At 50.3% G+C, this 15,802-nt stretch overlaps 1 protein-coding gene across 9 annotated transcripts in view; it reads right to left on the bottom strand.

The window, feature by feature from the left end:
- Positions 1-3,762: 3,762 nt before the first annotated feature.
- The window catches only part of Mtmr14 (myotubularin related protein 14), a 47,641-nt gene continuing 35,601 nt past the window's right edge, over positions 3,763-15,802 (bottom strand). For 5 of the 9 annotated variants that reach the window (XM_015494984.2, XM_048787077.1, XM_048787080.1 and 2 more), the window contains 3 exons: positions 15,360-15,539; positions 7,337-7,492; positions 3,763-4,347 (listed from right to left, as the gene is read on the bottom strand). In XM_015494984.2, coding sequence (XP_015350470.1) covers positions 4,164-4,347; positions 7,337-7,492; positions 15,360-15,539 — 520 coding nt within the window. In that variant the 3' untranslated portion in view covers positions 3,763-4,163. The remainder of the gene's footprint in view (positions 4,348-7,336; positions 7,493-15,359; positions 15,540-15,802) is intronic. The other 4 variants (XM_048787079.1, XM_015494985.2, XM_048787083.1 and 1 more) reach the window with 2 other exon arrangements.

Genomic DNA, 15,802 nt, shown 5'->3' with positions numbered 1-15,802 from the left:
AGGCCGGCCCATGTGCCGCCGCAGCGGCGGCGACGGCGGCGACTGTACTCCTTCCAGCACTGCGTGCGCTCCCGCCGCTTGCTCCCTGACAGTGGCCGCCGGCAGCAGTGGCTCCAGATGGCAGCACAGCCCCGCCCGGCCCTGCGGGCGGCCCCCGCCCCATTGGAGCAGACGGGAGCTGGCCGGGAAAATTACCTAGACCCCACTTGCAATCTACACCTTAGGAGATTTACCTCTCCAGGACGCTGAAACCCAAGCCCCCGGAACTGTCCGTGGTTCTGAACCATTTGGGGTAACTGGTGGGTGTTGGGGTCTTCGTCTCTTCCTGAGTTTCTCCCTCAACAAACTGTTTGTCCCTCTCCCTATTCCTGGCTTAACTAGGTCTCTGAATATGAAAAGTTATATTTTTCTTGTTAGCTGTGTGACCTTGGGCATGTTGCTCAACATCTCTATGGCATGGTCTCATTGATGGAAAGGTCATAATAGCAGTTACTTGGGGGACTGTAAAATTTTATCTAGATAACCCAAGGGAAGGATTTGGCACAGAGAAAGTGCTCAATAAATGTTCACTGGGGGGCTGGTTTGTAGCTCAGTGGTGGAGTGCTTGCCTGGCACATGTGAAGCACTGGGTTCGATTCTCAGCAGCACATAAAAATAAATAAAATAAAGGTTTAAATAAATAAATAAATGTGCACTGGTATTACTTGACATTTGAATACTCACACTGATGACCTCTTTCGTGTTAGGAGTCAGATCAGAGGGCTGGGGTGAAGTTCAGATGTGGCACGCTTGCCAAGCATGTGCCAGGCCGTGGATTCCATCCCAGCACCACCAAAAAAAAAATAAAAATAAAAAGGAGATCAGGAAATGGTGACTTTTAAAAGACTGTACGAACCCTCTGCGAATGCCTTTGAATCCTCTTGATACTGTCATGATGCAGTCTACTCCAGCCCACATATAAAGGAGGGTAGTGGTCACTCAGGCCCTCCCTCTCTGGACATGTACACCAAGTGCTGCTTCCAGAACCCCAGAAGCCAGACCCTCCATCATGGGCAGCTCCTAGGGGCAGGGGCTGTACCAGGCCACGCTGCCTCAGACCTTCTGAAAGATGAAGACCTCCAACCCCAGCAACCCTACAGCTAAACCTCAGCAACACTGGAGTCTGTGCAGACAAACTGGCTCCCCAAGGACCCAGGGTCCACTCAAGCCTGTGAACCACTTCTCCCACTTCAGCTGGGGAGTGCAGGCTCAAGAGTTAGGGGCACAAGAAAGGAGTGAGTGCTCCTTTCTAGGTGGGCCTGGGGGACTCTCTCCCACTCCTGAGTCCATAAAAGGGGAAGCTGTAGGAGAAAGTCAGTGTAGAGGCTGCACCCAGCAAAGGTCGCTGGTTTGTCTGCTCTGGAATGGGCACCTCACATGGCATCCATCATCCTGGCAGTTTTAGTCAGCTTTTTCATCCCTGTGACCAAAAGACCCAACAAGAACTATTAGAAAAGGAAGTTTATTTGGTACTCACAGTTTCAGAGAATTCAGTCCATGCCCAGGTTCCAACATTGTCTCACACATGAGCTTTTGGGAGACACCTCATATCCAAACCATAAAACTGGTGTCAAGTTGAGCCAATGTTTACATGACAATGCTCAGATAAGACCTGGAGACTAGGCTGAAATGTCTCCATTGATCTTCTACTAGGAAAGGAGAGCCACCAGGGAGTGGCACCTGAAGAGCCTAAGCTTACTCAGGCCAATTGCTTTTACTCCTAGATGCTGGAGGAGCTGATACCAGGAGTCAGAGGCACCAACATCTGTAAAGAAGTCATGTCCATGCTGCACAAGAGAGGAGTCTGTCCATCCACACATATGACTTCAAGTAGCCATGGAGGGCATCCTTGTTGGGACTACCAAAAAGCACAAGATTCTCTCCAAAGAGCAGGTGGTCACTGTTCATGAGTCGGCATCCTTGGCTGGCTGGCTGCTGGAGCACACGGAGGCTGTGGTGAACGCAGGTTGCAAGCCCCAGCACCACAGGACTGGGAAACACCAGCTTGGGAAACACCTCATGTGTTTGCTTCATGAAGGAAGAGCCTGCAACAGCCATGATCCAGGCTCCACACAACAGCAGAAGCTAGGATGCCCAAGGCAAGAGTGAGTTGTCTTACATCTAAGCTGAGGCTTACGTGTGACTTAGAAAGTCACAACATGGCTTGGGACCACTATCCTCATCCACCCTTACAGTGAAGGGCTTCGTTCACTGTGGGGTCTAAAGTGACTGACATGGGTGCGAGATGAGTGCACATGTTGGAAACCTCTTGTGGAGTCATGAACTTGATGAGAACTTATTGCAATTACCGGGGATGGAACCCAGAGGTGTTTTAACACTGTGCCACAGCCCCATCCTTTTTATTTTTTGCAACAGGGTCTAAGTTGTTTAGGGACTTCTGGCTTTGAACTTGTGATCCTCCTGCCTCAGCCTCCTGAGCTGCTAGACATGTGCCATCACACTGTGCCATCACACTGTGCCAACTGGTGGTATTATAAGGAGCTTCCAGAAAGTGAGTGGATCATGAATGTAGATTGTTGTTGAGTGACCAATAAGGAAGCTGTGACTATTGGGAAGTGAGTGCCCATTCTCGGTTGAGGGCATGGCTTCCAATTGTACCCTCCAGGAGGACTGGTGTGGCACTGAAACAAGTGGCAGGAGCCTGTGCAGGTGCACCTTGAAAGGGTAGCTACTCTGTGCTCCACCCTCATTTCACATTGCAGAAAAGTAAACTCTGTAGTCAAGGGCCAGCTGCCCCACCAGGGGTAGTCTCTCTGCCTTTCTTAAAAAATATTTTTTTAGTTGTTAATAGACCTTTATTTATTCATTCATTTATATGCAATGCTCAGAATTGAACCCAATGTGTTACACATGTGAGGCAAGCGCTCTACCACTGAGGCATGACCCCAGCCCTCTCTTGCTGCTTTTATAGTTCATGTTACAAAGCAGATTGTTAGTTGCTCATGTCTGAGGAGCAAGACAGACCTTTTATATGCTCGTAAGAGTGCTATAAGGACAATCCTGTGGGACTTGGTCCTGCATGATGTATGCAGTGGTGTTTGGTGTATTCAGCAGTCACTCAGAAGAGAGGCCAGGCCCAGCATGGGGCGATCAGGACAATAATGAAATCAGCAATGAACATAAATATTTAAGAAACTGTAATTAAGATGGGCATGATGGCACATGCCTGTAATCCCAGCTACTTGGGAGGCTAAGGCAGGAGGATCTCGAGTTCAAGGCCAGCCTCAGCTGAGACCCTGTCTGAGACCTCAGCTGTCCTTAGTGAGACCCTGTCTCAAAATTTAAAAAAATGGCTGGCTGTGATACTCAGTGATAAAGCACCCCTGGGTTCAATCCCCAGTATTGCCAAAACGTAAAAATAATAATTAATGTAAAAAAATCCATGACAAACCTATGTTAGAATTTTAAATTTCATTTTGTTCTCAGAATTCTCACTTTATTTGATGGCTACAAGTGAGGGAAGACTAGTCACTTGCTGATCTTGTTGTCAGCGCTGTAACAGGCATAGCCTGTTATCATAGCCATTAAACTGTCATTTAACTTTGTTAAAAAAGATGATTTAAGGGTACATCCAAGTTTTTAGTTCCCCTCTTTCTTCACCTGGCCCCCCCTCCATCCTACACGAGGTGTTTCTCTACACTGAGAACATTCCCAACAACTCTACAAAGAGAGCAACCAGAAGAGGATGCAAGACAAGGGCTGTTCAAAGACTCTGATTTTATTTTGTGATCTGTGTCAAACAGCCTCATTCTCAGTGCAGGTGGCCCCTCCTCCCCAGGGGACAACTTGGGGTGGGATCCCCTATGAAGTCATGGCCTCCACAGGTCCCAGGGAGACCCACGCAGTTCCGAGAGTTGATGGGAATCCTGGCCAAGACCTGGTGGGTGGGAGGCAGTGACTAGATGGGGTGGTGGTCATGTCAGGTAGCTGAGAGCTGGAAAACCATTTCCTTGGCCCTACTCAGTTTTGGGACTGCTGTGCATGTGATAGAGAGGGGGTGTGAGATTTTCCCCCAACCTCACAGGACCCCTTGGCCAGGCATGGCTTTGATTCCACTAAGGGCTCAGCTGAGAGAGGAGCAGGAAACGTGTGGGCTGGGTGCTTCACAGGGTGTTGGTGCTGGTGCCCCGCAGTCCCACACCACGGGCAAACTGTTCCAGCAGGCCCCCAATGGCCCCAGAGGGACTGGGGGCTGCTGCCCGAAGCCCCACTGTGCTGCTGTATGCGGCCAAGAAGGCTGAACGCACCTCCTGCAGCCGCGTCTCCCGGGCACTCAGAGCTGCAAGCCTATGGGGAAGGAGGGACAGAAAATGAACGTATTACCCCAGGACAGGATCCAACATCCTCATCCTCTCTCCATATGGCCTATCCTTGAACTTCCGACTGTACAGAGCCAGGATCTACCCCATGGTCGTGTTACCCTTGTGGTTCAGGCTCCAAATATCTGGTGCTAGTTCCTTTAGCCATTCTTCTCACTTTGAGGTTCTCTTCTCATCTTAGAGCAGATCTTTTATTGGAGCACTGACCTGGGCTTTGTGCTGGAAAAATAACTGTCCCTGTGTTGACTGTGATCAGAAAGAAGCTGAGTTTCACAACTCTTGGCTTCTTATTCCTTGGTAAGAACAGGTGAGACACAGCCTTACACCTGGCAGGAAGGAGATCCCCAGGATCTGATAGCAGGCCTCGGCCCTCCTGAGGCAAGGACCTGACACACCCTGGGAAAACTTGCGGGCTGCCCTGGCTGGGACAGGGTCTCCCACTAGAAACGCCTAGACCCTAGCTATATCTTTAGTTCCTGCGGCCCCTCACACACTGCTGGAAGAACACCGACTTTTCCAGCACTCTGCTCTGATTCCATCTCTTTCTTCTCCCCTGGCCACGTGGGGCACTGATCACAGACGGAAGATAGAAAGCCCTTCTCTCCTTGCCCTGGGATTACAGGTCAAGAAGGGACACAGTACACAGAAATGGGGGTTTATCAAAGTGTGAGTTCCTCGGAGGCTGTCTGACATTCTGAAGGGTCAGTCTCTAATAGAAGGGGTCCAAGATATCAACCATACCCAATCTCTGGACTCAAAGCCAGGCACCTGAGTTTGTTCTCCAGGAGTTACACACCTACATGACATGGACCTCACCTACCTCAGCACTTACTCCTAATTTCTTCCCAAGGAACCAATTCCTGGGCAATCCCTCCCTGGGAACCAGTCAGAGGCAGCAGCAATGTCCCCAGTTCTGAAGCCCAAAATACTTGTACCCCAGGGCTTGGGGGAACAGATGGAGGTCTGAATAAATGATAGTATGGGGAGGACAAAAGGATCCTAGAGAAATAGACTGGTAGGAGTGATATGTGAGAGAAGCAGCAGGCTCTGGGGCCTGGGAAAGTCACACAGCTCTTGCAGGAGCACTGAGAAATGAGCCAATGCTGGATTTCTGCACGCCGCGAGCAAAACCTGAGGGCACCTGACCTTTTCTTTCTTTTTTTTTTTCCCAGGACTGGGGATGGAACCCAGGGCCTCACGTATGCTAGGCAAGTGCTCTGCCACTGAGCTGACCCCCATCCCCAGACCTTTATTTTCTAGTCAGGTTTCACAGCTGGAGGCCACGTGTGTCCCCTCAGCTGCTCCTTATGGCGTAAGTGGAGGAATAGATTAGTTTGTCTTGACAAAGAACATCCGAAGGTCCACACATATGCACTCTCACTGCCCCCCACTTGTGGGAAGTAGAAGGGGCAGAGACCAACCTATTTAGAGACAAGAAAAGTGGAGCCCGGAGAAGATACATGACTGGCTTGGGGATACATCACAGGCCATGGTGATAGCGCAGCACCATTCCTCAAGAGCTGGGCTGATGGGCTCAGAGAAGTCAAGGCCAAGACCTCAAGACACAGCTGGTGAGCATAGCAACTAGTTTCTCTGTTAACAAAGCCCAAGTCACTGAACCCACATACTATGGGACTTTGCCGCCAGGAGCTGCTCTGGAACCCAACCAAGGATCCTGGAGGCCTAGAGATCAAGTGGGGTCTAGCTGTCCTCTAGGAACTTCCTAGAATTGGCAGGTTGGCTGAAGCTTAAGAGTACACCCTGAGGCCTGATCTGCAGGTATGGGCTGGGTACTTGGGGCTGGGGTTGGAGCTGCCTGACTCAGTGGGTAAGACCTGGGAATTTCAGGGTGCAATCAAGCAGAGCAGGCAGGGCTTCCTCCAAAGATGGCGCTGCGGTCAGCTGGGCTGAAGAGGAAGTCCTTACAGAAATAGGCAAGTATTTTTTTATCCTTCAGAAACCTAACAGAACTTGCTTCTAGCCTAGGGGCCTGGCTGCAGAGGAAGCTGAATGCCTAGTGGCCTTGAAAGCCCTTCAGTGACTTCTCAGCTTCAGAGCCAGGACCGGGGAATGCCATTCTGGAATTGCAAGGTCTGACTGGCTCATGTCAGACTTAAGCTGGGATCCCAGGCTCCTCCTCCTTTCCAGCTCCTCTAGCCTGCCAGCATGGGAGGGTACAGAGTTGAATTCTGGTGCTTATGGTGGGGTGAGTCCCTAGCACCTGGAATGGAGGAGAGGGATAGGCTTTCTGAGGAACCCCCAGGGAGGCCACATCTGAGGAGCAGGCCCTGCTCCCCAGGGCACCAGAGGCTCTCTCCTGCCTGATATCCATGAAGTCGCAGAGCAGGAAGGGGTCAGGGGGTTCCCCCAAAACAGCTGTTAAAGTCTGAGGGCTGCATTACAAGAGTGAGAAGCCCAATATTGAAGCCCTCAAAGAAGAGCGTTTCACAGGCTGGGATCTATTTCCCATTTAATCCTCTTTCTTGCCCAGAGGCAGAAGTGGAAGACAAGGTGGGGGCAGTGGACAGCAAGCAGCCTTTGGTTCTGCCTAGAGGAGCACAGACCAGGCTGACCCAGTGTCATTCTGGCTCTGCCTCCAGCATACACCTACCTTCCTGCCCCACTGTTCTGCTTTCAAAGGATCTGCATGTCAGATGAAGCTTTGGACAGAAATAGAACCTGCCATAGTCACAGTCCAGCCAGCTTTCCCTCGGGGTGCACCCGACACACCCATGGATGGGTTCTGGTGGCTGGGAAGAGTGAACAGGAACCCAATGCACTTCCTTAGCAGCCCATGGGCCTTCTTTACACCTGGGGTCTGTAGCTGCAAATGGGGAGGGGCAGGGACCCAGCCAACTCCCTGGCTGGCCTCTGCCTCACTCTTAAGCAGCACTCCTGACTGCTCCCCAGTTTCTGATACAGGCAGGGAAGCATCCTGCCTCAAGCAAGACACTTACAGACAACTGTTAGGGAGCTCATCCGGGAAGCTGAAAGGGAGAGAGGAGTCTGTGTGCAGGACAGCCCGTTCCTGAATACTGCCACAGCCCGTTACCATCTGCCAGCTGCCAAAGTCTGTGGAGAGAGAGGATCCGGGCAGGGGATGGTCCACTGATCTGGGGCAGAGAGGAGAGAGAGGGGAGATGATGCAGTCAGTCATATGCCTCAGAGAGAGGCCCTGGTGGGAGGGGGCTGGTGTCCTGGGCCACAGCTGCAGGGATCTGTTGGAGTGTCCAAAAGCCAACCACTGTCTCCAAAAGAGCAAACAAAGCTGGATAAGTAGTGACCAAGAAAGAAGAGCAGATTGTAAGGCAGGACTGGCTGTGCGCACAGTGCATTCTGTAGACTTCCAGAGGCAAAAGAACCAGAGCAAAGCATGGGGAGAGGTGAGCTGGATCCAGAGCCAGGGTGGATACCTGCCTGGGCCCAGATAGCAAGCAGTCTCAACAGCACCAAGAGGAAGGGAGCAAGGCCGGTCGCCCAGGAAACAAGGGAAGCAGGGGCCCACCACTCTGACATGCAGATTTACAAGGGGGCAACACAGAACCCAGAGCTGCCGAGATCTGATGAGGGAAGAGGGAGAACAGGCCTCGTGGGGACTGTGGAGGGTGGTGACCTAGATTCAAGACAGGCTGGGAGTCCTGAGGTACCCCCTTCCTGTGCAGTGCCTTCTGGGAGCCATGGTTTGTATTCAGAAGCATCAACCCAGCAAACTCACTGGCTATGCCCAGAGGGCAAGGTGAATCAGGGAGGCACCCTGACAGCTTCATCAGAACTGTTTCTAATGGAGGCTGAGAGGACAAAGTCGTGCCCCCAACGGCACCTTCCCTCACTCCCAGACAACCCAACTTCTCTGTCCTGGGTGTGGTGGGGTCAGAGAGGAAAACATAAGCCCTGCCTTTCCATCAGCTACCCTAGCTCCTGGAACCCAGAGGGGCATCCTATTTGATGCTCGACCCTTTATTCTTTAACTCAAGAAAAGTGGAAAGCGCTCCAGCAGGGACCCACTGAGAGGCCAAAGCACACACTGTGGTAGGGTCTGATGACCTTGGCCTACAGAGCTGGCTGGCATCGAGAGTAACAGCCCCCACTAGTCCTTGGGCTAGCCTTACCCCCAAGAAACTGCCACCTGAGTGCAGCTCTGGACATCTTTAACCATCTCCTTACAGATGGGGAAATAGCAGCCTAGACAGATTAAGACACTTGCCCAGGGTCCCACAGCTAGTAAGTGCAAGAGATTTTTTTTGATTGCAGATTTGTCCTGAAACAGAACCACCTTGAGAGGAACAAGAACAGATGGCTTTTTACGTTAAAGCTGCCACGAGTCGGAACCCCCAGCAACATACAGACTTGCAACATTCATCATTCCGGTGACAATCCAGACGTGTGTGATGGCACCATTAGGAAAGAGCATGGGACAGGCTATTACCTGATTTGAGCCCCTGGGGCCTGACAGAGCAGGGCTTCCTTGTTTCTAGATGGAGAAGCCTAGCGGGGTGCAGGCAGTCTGTAAATCAAGGAGAAGCCTCCCGGGAGGAGCCTGCCTTAGGCTTCCTCCAGGCCACCAGGGCCTCTGGCCAGGGCAACCCCTCTTGAGGCGCTGCCTGGCTCATCAGTCTCATCTATCATTCAAACTGTAGGTAGAATGTCTTTTCCAGTTTCAGCAGCTTGTGAGAAAATAGTCTCTAGCAACCAGTGTGGAGGGAAAGGAAGGGCTGCTGACTAGGGGAAGCCGGGGGAGGACACAGCGCTCCAGAGGCAGGGAACCTGGGGACATTTCTTCTGCCCCTCTCCACATGCTATCAAGAACAAACTGCCCAAGGGGATCCACAGTCACCAGGATATGGTTAGCCAGGTTCCCTGTGAGGACTCCTGGCCCCAGGTTAGTCATTTCCCTTTGCTTCCCCAGTGTCCCAGCAGCAACACAGGCAAGAAGCCAACTGGAACCAGATGACTGGTTAGCGTGGGCAGTAGAGGGTGTGTGACCCCACGGGACCCAGTGGCTCTCAGAGAGCAGTCACCTTTGGTGGATATTGACGTTTTTCAAGAATGAACACAGCTTCCAGAATAATCTTCCTATTTGAGGCTTTTGTCAAAGAATGGTGGCAGAGTGACCAATCAGCTCCTGGGTTTGAGAGCAAGAGGCCATGCTGAGCAGAGGGGTGCTCAAAAGGACATCTGGGAGCTGGGGTTGTGGCTCAGTAGTACAGCGCTTGCCTAGCATATGTGAGGCACTGGGTTCAATTCTCAGCACCACATATAAATAAATGAACAAAATAAGGGCCCATCAATGTCTAAAAAAATATTAAAAAAAAAAAAAAAAAGGACATGTGGATCAGCTGGCAAGTGGGGACATTGTGGGATACTGGAAATAGTCACGGAAGAGAGACACCACTTTCATATTGGAAGGGAGGAGCATACAGGTTAACTCTGCCAACTTTACTGAGACCCTAGGCTCTTCTGCCCTGTGCTCCTAAGCCAGTGGGCAGTGGCTCTGCCTCCTCCTCTCTCCTACTCCAGGACTACAAAGAACATGTGACTGAGCAACCCTCAAATGGGGGTAGGGATGGCAATGGTACTAGAGAAAGCATCTGCCCACATCCTAGGGGCTCAAAACTGCCCAGGAGGGTGGCTGCTGGCAATACTGCCTTCCCTTAGCTGGATACAGTCCTGGGCTCTTTTTCAGTGTGCAGAGAGCTTTAGCTCCTCACCTCCTGCCAGAAGCCCTGCAGAAGGCTACTTACAGCAGGTGTCTTGTGTCTGTCCTTCAGGAAAGAGGTCCAAGAACATGGATATGAGCAGAGCTGGCCAAACCCATGTGAGAAGGGGGTCTGGGTGGAGGCCTTGCTTTACCTTTCACCCAGCTGCCCAATGCCCTGACATGGATCAGGCTTTCAGATTCATGACCAAAGCGTATATGTCTTTAACCACAGCTAGTATACCAGACATTTGTGGAAAGGTAAGTATTCACTATATGTAAGATACTTCACTCCATTATCTCATTTAACCCAAACTTATAGGGACCAGGATCATTATTCCTACTTTAAAAATGGAATTAAACAAACAAACAAAAAATGTGAACTCAGAAGGGAAGTGAGTTTTTCCAAGTTACACAGCAGGGAAGAGAAAAACTGACTGGAATCAGGTGTGACCAAAGTCCATCCTAGGCAATATTACTGACCTTCCTTCTTAATAAAGTGCAGGGCCTCAAGAACTGGCTGAGGGATGGTTGCACTGCCCCTAACTGAAGTAAAGCACAGAGCTTTTAATCCATGTTTAGAAAAAGACCCTGAGAAAAGATCCGAGAAAGGAAGCTAGGGATTGTCCTAGGAGGTGCTGGGAGCCATACTGTGGTTATGAAGGAAGCTGGCCAGAGGACAAGCTGGAATGTGAAGGAGGCAAGGGAAGGAACCATAGGGAAATGGAGCAGGAACCTTGATAAAGCTGAATCCGATGGCTGCATTTCCACTGGACTTTTTCATGTGTTTCCTTTATTTTTAAACTATTTGGGATGTTTTCTATTACTATTACTAGTTTTCTATTACTTGCATCTGAACACATCAGTACTGAAAAGACTGCCATAGAAGGCCTGAAGGTACACAGCTAGGAAGCACCTTGGAGTTGCCTATTCTAAGTCTTTGATTACGTAGATGAAAAAATAAAAATTCAAAGTCATCAAGTGACATGTCTAAAGTCAGGAAGGGAATTTGTGTTTGAATCAACTCCTGCAATCCTAGGCTTCGAGGGAGCCCATGTGTCATCTAATTCATTTATCCTCAACACCAATCTCCAAGTCTACCTTAGATGGTTCCTGATGAGGGCCCCACAGCCACTCTGCCCATCAGGAATGGGGCCTCCCCCAGCCTGGCCTTATAAACACTGCATCTGGATCCCCACCAAGGACTTCTATATTCCTGTGACAGCCTCAGACAAGTCTTTTGGGGCCCCAAGTTTTCTCTTCCAAGTCTCAAGCTTGGACTGCCTTTAGGCTTCTCATTACTCCAGTCAGATCTGGAGCAGTGGCCCCAGGCAAGAGTAGTCAGACTGGAGCAGGAACTCAGGTGTGGCAGAGAGTAGCCTGGCTTCTCTGCCTCATAAAGACAGTGGCGCACACCAATAAACCTAGCTACTTGGGAGGCTGAGGCAGGAGGATCACAAGTTCAAGGCAACTTAGCGAGATCCTGTCTCATAATTAACTACACCACAGTGAATCTATCCATCATGTACATCCACAAGACTGGGGTCCTAATTAGAATAAAATATATTCCATGCTTGTATAATTATATCAAAATGGACTCCACTGTCATGTATAACCAAAAAGAATTAATAAAAAATCAGGGGCTGAGGATGTGGCTCAAGCGGTAGCGCGCTCGTCTGGCATGCGTGCGGCCCGGGTTCGATCCTCAGCACCACATACAAACAAAGATGTTGTGTCCGCCAAAAAGCTAAAAAATAAATATTTAAAAAAAAAAATCAGCTAAATATAGACAGTCTGGAACAGAGGTCACTGTTTACAATGAGAAGTTGGCAGGGGGCAGTGGCTGAGGGCAGCTAACTGGGTAGCTGAGGTTGATTCCTGTGTTGCCACTTAACTATTCAACCAGAATGGTGGGTGTCCCTCAGCCCAGTCCACGTGCTCTCTCAGTCAGTGTGGCTTCACACTGGGCTCAGTGAGGGCACCATCCCTCCTCGGCATGGAAAACCCTGGCTAGCAACTGCCCTTCCCCCAAAGGACATCTGACACCAGCCATGCAGGGTTGCAGCAGGGCGACTTTTTGACCAGCGCTTGGGGAGGCATGTGAGCGTGGAGCATTAGTTTTGCACCTCCCTAGCCCTGTGGCTAATCTGCAGTGGCAGCTAATAATACCAAACGGCCACCAATTCTCCCATTGATGGATGTGGAGTTGGGGCTTGAGAGGAATCAGCACCCCACAGAACTTTCCTCCCAACCATACGACTCCTATAACTTAAGGGAACAAAACCTCTCTGGCTCCTTTCTTAGGGCAGCCTGACTTTAAAAGACAGGCCTGGGGAATATGGAGCATATAAAAACCAGAGAATTCACATTGTGAGGGGAACTCTGGCTGTCACAGCTTCAGCACAGGTTTCTTTCCATACAGCTCCTCCTGCCGCATTAAAGCCCTGATTGGTTACTGTTGCCTAAGAGGCACAAAAGCTAATGACAGGATCCCTCAGGCACTTCAAGATAAAAGAGACTAAATTAATTTTAATGTTAATAGAAATACATAATTAGAATGCTCCAAATCCAAATAATCTAGTCTTTCAAACCTCTGGCAAGGGGCTGGGGGTGTGGCTCAGAGGTAGATCACTTGCCTAGAATACATGAGGCCCTGGGCTCTAGCCCCAGCACTGGGGGAAAAAAAAAAACCTCTAGCAAACAGACATTTAATTCAGAAGAACCCTGTTGCTTGGCCAGCCCCACCAAGCTCCAGGCAGCCACTCCCAGAATAGACCAGAAAAGGATCAAATACCTCGCAACAGCCTGCCCCTTGCCTTTTAGAGCCTTGCGTCTACTTTGGTCCAGCCATGCTGGCCTTGGCCTGGCCCCACCATGCAGAGTTATTAGGCCAGGTAGACACCCCAAACCCTCCTGAGCCTCCAGAGGGAGGGACCCTGGTAGCCACTAGACCAGCCGTAAGAGTCTAAGAGTCCATCACATTCTAGCTGGGTGTGATAGCACATTTCTATAACCCTAGTGACTTTGGAGGAGAGGCAGGAGGATGGCAAGTTCAAGGCCAGCCTCAGCAACTTAGCAAGACTGTCTCAAAATAAAAAGGGCTGGGGATGTGGTTCAGTGGTAAAGCATCCCTGTATTCAATCCCCAGTACCAAAAACTAAAGTTCAAGTTACTCAATGCTGGCAGATGACTACTCAAGAGACTGAAGGAAACTGTCACAGGGTTGGAAAGTGGGATCCTTTGGCAGGAAGAAGGGGATGACAAAAAGTTGAGGTGTGGCAATGGTGCTGAAGGACTCCTTGCAGAGGGGAGTTAGGACTGGGGTGGGAGCCAGATGCTAAGAGCAAGCTCCTGGTCTCCTCCCCAGTTGTCCAATAACCCTATACAGGCAGAAATGGAGTCAGGGACCGTGAGCAAGAGCTGTAGCCAAGAGCTGGACCCCACAGTGCCACCACGGCCCCAGAACAGCTTTGAGGGCAGACATGGGGGCATGCAACAGGCACACATGCCAACCCCACACACAGGATGTAAGTAGGCACTCAGCTGCAGCCACCACACCCCCTGTGGGGCAGAAGGCTGTGGTCCTGCTCAAACCAACTGAGCTCTGGCACTTGCAGACAGTGTCCTGAGTAGAAGGGCTCTCCTGCAGGGGTGAGTGCTCAGTAGGAGCAGTCAGGGCCTCCACCTTGCTTGGAACTCACCAGCTGCCTCCATGTGAAGGCTGCTCCAGATGCTCTTCCTCTACTGCCTACTTTTGTCCAAAAGCTCCCAGAGAGTGGTGATGGGAAGAGGGTTTCAGAAGTTTTAAGATGATTTTCACTGTAATAGGCCTGTTATCAAGGAGGAAACTGAGTCCCCAAATCACATGTACATTAAGTGGCACAGAAGGACCTGAATCTGGGATAGACTCCAAAGCTTAGGCCTGTTCTTCTAAAAGTCCCTTTCAACTGGATTTTTTTTTTTTTTTTTGTAATGGAGATTGAACCCAGGGGTGCTTAACCACTGAGCCACATCCCCAGTCCCCACTCACCACTTTTTATAGAATTTGTTTATTTTTATGTGGTGCTAAGGATCGATCCCAGTGCCTCAAACATGTTTGGCAAGTGCTCTATCACCGAGCCACAACCCTAGCTTCCCAGTCCTTTTTATATTATATTTTGAGGCACGGTCTCACTAAGTTACTTAGGGTCTTGCTAAATTGTTGAAGCTGGCTTTGAACTCACACCCACCTCAACTGGAACTTTTTGAGTTCTCTTAAGTCTACATTGCTTTTTTCTTTCCAGAAGGGCTAGATATTCTCAAAGTTTTAGAAAGAAAAGCAATTGACAGACATAGTGGCACCTGCCTGTAATCCCAGTAACTCAGGAGGCTGAGGCAGGAGGATCACAAGTTCAAGGCTAGCCTCTGCAACTTGGCAAGACCCTAAGCTTCTTAGGAAGACTCTTGTCTCAAAGTATAAAATAAAAAAAGGTTAGGGGATGTGAGGCAATCCAACGCCCTTCAATGGTAGAGCACCCTTGTGTTCAATTCCTAGTTTAAAACAAAAACAAAAGCAAAGCAATTCACAGCATTCTTTCCTTGGGGATACGAAATGAAAAATGTGGTTCAGAGTCAACTAGGGAATGCTCTCCCCAAGTGCCAGATCATTCTTCAATCCTAGGCCTTTGGCCCGGTGCTCAGATTCAACCTCTCAAGAAGCGCCACCCCCGGTAGAACACTCTGGCCATATCTCAGGTGCATTCACCCTGTCTGACTGAGCTGCTCCTTTTCCCAGATGTGTTTTGTCACCTATGGCTAGTCAGTGTTACACACTTCTAGTCCAGTTCCTAGCATTTGCTCTCTTCATTGCCCAACCAACTTGTAATGGAATGTGAGAGCCAGAAAGGACCTAGAGCATCCAGATCCATCTCTTCAGTCACAATGGGCAGTCCACAGCGGGTAGAATTTACCCAAGGGGATATGTGGAGGTAGCCCCAACTCCCTGTCTGTGTTATCCAACCACTATACGTTCTGGATTCCCCTGGATTTGAGATATGCTCCAGGAAGGTATCTCAAACCTCTCTATAAACCAGCCCTTGCTTTGTGCCCAAACACTAACACATTCTCCAAATACTGCACCTGCCAAATTCTCCACATCCACATCCCCAGTCTCTGAGGTCTACTGCCTGCAGGCATCACACAGGAATCCCACCTAATACACTGGCTCAAGTACCAGAAGCCCACCTCCAGGCTTGTTATGGGGAGGCTAGTCACCTCCACTAGCAGGGGTGTTGGGAGTGCCTCACCTGGGTTTGGGGACTTCCAGTGGACTGCTACCCATCCTGAAGAAGTTGTCAGAATGGTTTGAAGACGAGGAGCTGGAAGACTTGGCTTCAACCAGCCCCGGGTGGGAAGGCAGGCGGTCCTCGGAGGGCTGTGGCCGGTTCCAGAGCACACTCTGTGGAGAGGACGAGTGATTCTTCCTCCTGTGGCGGGAGAGTGGGGCTACTGGCCAAGGCACCCTGACACTGTTCCTGTGCCTGGGGCCTGCTTTCGTTATTCTAGGACAGTGCTGAAGGAATGGATACACACAGGGCATTCCCTCAGGCTCAGGGGCACAGGCAGCCAGAGCTAGGGCTTTACCGAGGGACCATGGTATTCAAATTACACTGGCCTACCAGTCTCAGAGAACATACCAGAAAATCATTCTTAACTAACAGCTCAGTGACTGCCTCTCCCCATCCCTGGA

Source organism: Marmota marmota, unplaced genomic scaffold (assembly GCF_001458135.2).
Source record: "Marmota marmota marmota unplaced genomic scaffold, marMar, whole genome shotgun sequence".
Taxonomy (NCBI): Eukaryota; Metazoa; Chordata; class Mammalia; order Rodentia; family Sciuridae; genus Marmota; species Marmota marmota.
This window is presented reverse-complemented; position numbering and strand designations above follow the sequence as displayed.